Source organism: Geospiza fortis, unplaced genomic scaffold (genome assembly GCF_000277835.1).
Source record: "Geospiza fortis unplaced genomic scaffold, GeoFor_1.0 scaffold98, whole genome shotgun sequence".
Lineage (NCBI taxonomy): Eukaryota > Metazoa > Chordata > Aves > Passeriformes > Thraupidae > Geospiza > Geospiza fortis.
This window is the reverse complement of record NW_005054306.1, coordinates 1,878,699-1,883,354: the sequence shown is the minus strand read 5'-3', so window position 1 is coordinate 1,883,354 and position 4,656 is coordinate 1,878,699. Positions and strand designations below refer to the sequence as shown.

Sequence of the window (4,656 nt, the reverse complement as noted above, 5' to 3'; positions counted from 1 at the left end):
CTCTTTCCCCTGCTGTCTCCCAAGTCATGCTCAGTCACTATTCTAGAAGTCTCAACTGACAAAAACAAAGCTGATATTTGCCAAAAGTTGAGATTTAACACTTTGATGACAGATGCTGAGCGCTCAGTCTGTGCAAGTTAGGGCACAGTCCAGACTCCAAGCACAGGAGCATCTTTTTTATGTCCCAAAATGAGGAAAGCATGAGAAATGTTCTCCAGGAAGTGTCTCAAAAATCTTCATCAAGACTTCATATATCCAGCTTTGTTTTCCTGCTCTGCCACGGTCTATCTGCATGACCTTGGGCAAGTCACTCTCTGGCTGGGCTGCAGGCTGCAGTGAGCAGGCTACTGTGTCCCCAAAGCAACGAGAGCTGGCATTTTCCTTCAGCCTGCTTCATCTGCACTTGCCTACAATGACCCCTAAGTAGCCAGAGTGGATTTTAAACCTACCTCAGGCATTTGAAACTACCCTGCAGTCTGTGCTCTGAATGTGAATGCTGTGTCTCTGCTCCTTGTCTGCTGAGTGGAGAGACCAAGTTCCTGCCTTACAGAGGGATAGGTAATGTAGAAGTATTTTTAGGGCTGTAAGTTCTTCCAACACTACAGCAAGTAATGGTTAAACAATTATCCTTCATATCCAGATTTCCTCAAGAAAAGCCAAGCAGTTTCATCAGATTTTGCAGCCCAATAACAGCTGCTTCAAAACTGGAGCAGTTTGCTGAAACCTGCCTGAGTGGTTTCCACAAAGTCCTGTGGGAAACCTGCCAAGAACTCACCCCCTGTCAGCCTTCAGCCAGCCTCATCTGAGAGGTTTGAAATGATTTGGCCTCCATCAGATAAGAAGAGAGATAAAGTGAAAGCTTCTCACAAGGCTTGAGGGAAATAAAAACTACAAGATGTTTTTGCAGCTCCCAGATGGAGCAGCTCAACACTGTCATTGTGTCCCAGACCAGCACAGTTTGACACTTGACCCATCTCACATAAACTAAACAGTGCTGTAAACTAAACACACTAAACACATGTGGGGCATATTCATGGTTTGTAAATCCCCACATTGTTTTTAGAAGAATTTTGTTTAATTCAAGGCCATTATTACAAGAGCAAAACCTACCAGTATTAACCAAGCAACACAACCTTTGGGAAAAGTGAGGCAACCTAGAAGATCCTAGTGGGTCCTAATGGTTCAGGAAAGTTTAGCCGAGAAGAATCCCAAGGGCATGGACCAGTGAATGTGATGAACACTGGCCCACACTGAATAAGAGCAGGCAGATTTGGCTCTCTTGTTTGCAGTCCCATGAGGTTTAACCACAACTTTTCCTTAATGTCACAGTTCAAGTGTGAATAAATACAAAACCTCACAGATACAGCCACAGGGGCTGTGTGCCTTTGCTGAACATCCAGAAACTCATCCACTCAAATGGATGCAGCATCTGAGATGTTTCTGTTTAAACACAATGAGACACCTCAAAACAAGAAATTCAGGCCTGAGTTTCCACAGCTTTTGCTCAGAGGTGCAAATAGAGGGAGGTCAGTAAACAGCCTGAGAGCTGGGATTAAACCAAGATCTTGCCTGTGGTTTGAAGGAATTCACAAGATGTTGCCCACAACTTCCTAACCCTTGGTAGATGCAACAACAAAGATGACAGAGATTAACTAGTGAATTATTTTGTACAAAACAGTAATTTAATCCCAGCAGCTGGAGCCAAAGAGACCAGAGAAGGTGAGTCTCTACAGGCACACCATTGTTGAAGACCAGCCCAGGTTCAGGGCTGACCACAGATCCATAATAGAGTCCTTAATATATAAGAAGAAGGAAAATAGTGGCAAAGTGTGTTTCTCTTTCTCAGTAAAAGCAGGACCCACAGAAATGGGTTGTAATTGCTGACTTTTCTCTTAGTGCAGTCACAGGTTTTGGTGGCTTTACCTTCTTTCACTGGCAAGAGGACAAAAAGCTCCCCTCCCTGCTCTGTCCAGCTTTAAACTGAGTTACTTAAGGGTGTTCATTCCCTCACCCAGAAGATGAAACACAACAACTCCTTGGGGGAATTGAAGGTGCTGGGATGGTGTTTGGCAGTGCTCAGAGTTAGACTTCTATGTGTGTGAATTATCTGGCTATCCAATATGTAGCTAATCCAGACCACATTATCTTTTCCTTTGCTTTCATCTTTAAAAAAAGGAAGAGCTGTAGGCAATCTTCTAATGAAAAAAAACCACAGTGCAAGCGACTGCATCCTAGTTTTGATAAGATCAGTTAGGGTTTGTCTAAAGAAAATTAACCTGGATTTAGAGGATAGGATGACTCTTTCTGTATAAAGCTGCTTTATAACACTGTTAGTCTAGATTATAAGTGTTCTCCACTGAACTACCTTAATTTTAATTCTAAAAATAAGCAAAATGTAAAGGATTCGCTTTAATTCTGCAGTGATAGCATGAAGATAAAATTTGTTCAGGGATATTTAATCCAGAATAACTTGTTTTTCTGAGCACTCTTTGCACTCAGGACTTTCCAGCAGCAGCAAGGACACCTTTTCATTTGCACACACTCCACTCAGGCAGCCACAACTCTGTACAAAGCAATTACTGTAACATCTACAGCCATGGGACCAGATCCAAGCTGTTCCACCTGGCACTTTTATTGAAGGAAAAAGACAATAAAATAAAATCAATCTATGTCTCTGCTTCAGATTTCGGAACAGGCACTGACTTTATGGGATCTTTTTCTGGTAAATGTATAGTAAGAAACAAATTGTAACTTCAGGATCTTAGTGCTGGTACTTGCAAGAGGATGTCCCTCACCCCCAAGGAACTCTTTGAAAAAGAGGGAGAGGTAACCCCAGAGATCTCTGGTTTACAAGGAGGAGCATGTCTTCTCCCCTATGACTGTAGCCATGAGTAAATAGTGTCCTAGGGAGTTTGTTGCACTCTGTTGAATAAATCCTGCCTCTGGTGCAATGCCCAGGGGAGCATGCAGATGCACTGTAATCCACAAAAACTTCTTTGATGAGCTACCTGCAAACTTTGTACCTTATTTACTCACAGCAGGTTAGTCCTGGTGAGCGGAATTGCTCCAGATCGGAGGGAAAGCAGATGGGTGCTTGTGTGCCAGGGAAATAGTCCTGAGATAATTTGTGCCAAATTGCTTATTCTTTTAATTGGGAGGACTGAAACTTCTTTCACCTTTCACCTTGTTTCAACTTTGCTGGAAGCCTCTAGCTGGTGAGATCCATCCCAAAACTCCAGCCCATCCATCAGCGACAGAGTTAACAATTTTTACACTGAGAGAGGAAAAAAAAATCCCACTTCCCTTCACCTTCTTTGCATGCAGGTAAAGAAGGCAGGACACCTGAAATTGCTTCTGGCCCAAACCTCCTGCTGCTTTTACAGCACTGGCAGGGGCAAGAGACATGGGACCTCACTGTGCCTTTGAGGAAAGCTTTTCCTGGCCACATTAAAGACAAATTATCCCACCACAGCAGTGAGGCTGGAAAAGGTGATAGTGCAAACCAGCTCTCCACCCCCCACCGACCTCCTGTCCCTTTCCCCCCATGAATTGAACCTTCAAGGCATTGCAAGGTCTGCCGGTGCTCAGGCTCTTCTCCACTTCTTCTCCTGCTCCAGCAGCAGCGTCCGGTTCCCCACCCTCCCTCCTTGCCCAGAGCAAAGCAAGGCACCAGATTCAGCTGCTTCACGAGGAAAGCCCAGATCACACACATTTCCATAGAGAGAGAGAGAGATATGATTATATTTCTCTTTGCTGTTTAGGACAAGAAATGAAGTGCTGCCTCTTTAATTGGCAAAAGCATGCAGTAAGAGCATACCTTTAATTTAGTGTTGGGATAGCTCACTTGCACCCTGGCTGTTGTCTTATTGGAGAGGGCAGCCTGCCTCAGATCCTCTAGCACTGAAATAATATCATCCAGCACGCATTTCTTATCCTGATTTCTCAACACACACAGATGGGAAAAAGTATAATTATAGCCTTTGTAGTTCACCTTCATTTCCAGCACGGCTCGGTGGATCTGCAGGATCACATCAGCCTGATGCAAAATATTGCCTCCGGGTTTGGAGAGGAGAATCACCCTGCCATACCTCCCCGGGGTGTGCAAGTCCGAATACAGCTGGCTTTTGGATTGATCGAGGGAGAAAAGGCTGCTGGCTAAGCTCCTCTCGATCTTGGCCAGGCTGTGGCTGGGGGCTACCAGGCTCTCCAGGTCAGTGTCAGGCTGGAAGCGGTTGAGCAGGCTGAAGCCGAAGATGATGGTCAGGACTGCGGGCACAGTGAGGAAAAACACCGGATGCCTGCTCACGAATAAGCCCAGCTTGTAGAAAAACGACTGGAGCCCTCTGTGTATCACCTGCCGCAGCATCCTCCACCAGATCCAGCCTGCAGATGCTCCTGGCCGTCTTAGAAAGCACATGTGACATGTGTAGCTCCTTACCCCTTCCTGCCAGTTTCCCTTTCTCTCTCCCTCTCTCTCTACTACTCCTTTAAAAGACTGCAGCAAGTTGCAGCAAGACAGCCAAATATTGATCAATGGGGTGTGTGTGTGCGTGCGGGTGTGTGTGTGTGTGCCGGAGATGGAAGGGACCGGGCAGGGGAGGGAGGAAAGGGGGGGTGGGGGTTCCTTGCCTTTTTTTCCCTCTTTCTCTCCTTTTT

At 45.4% G+C, this 4,656-nt stretch overlaps 1 protein-coding gene across 3 annotated transcripts in view; it reads right to left on the bottom strand.

Annotated features, from left to right (window-relative positions):
• Nucleotides 1–4,580, bottom strand: part of PTCHD4 (patched domain containing 4) — an 81,328-nt gene extending 76,748 nt beyond the window's left edge. For 2 of the 3 annotated variants that reach the window (XM_031066683.1, XM_005418406.1), the window contains exon 1: nt 3,992–4,580. In XM_031066683.1, coding sequence (XP_030922543.1) covers nt 3,992–4,417 — 426 coding nt within the window. In that variant the 5' untranslated portion in view covers nt 4,418–4,580. Of the gene's footprint in view, nt 1–3,817 lie in introns of all 3 variants that reach the window. The other variant, XM_005418405.2, reaches the window with a different exon arrangement.
• Between the last annotated feature and the right edge of the window lie 76 nt (nt 4,581–4,656).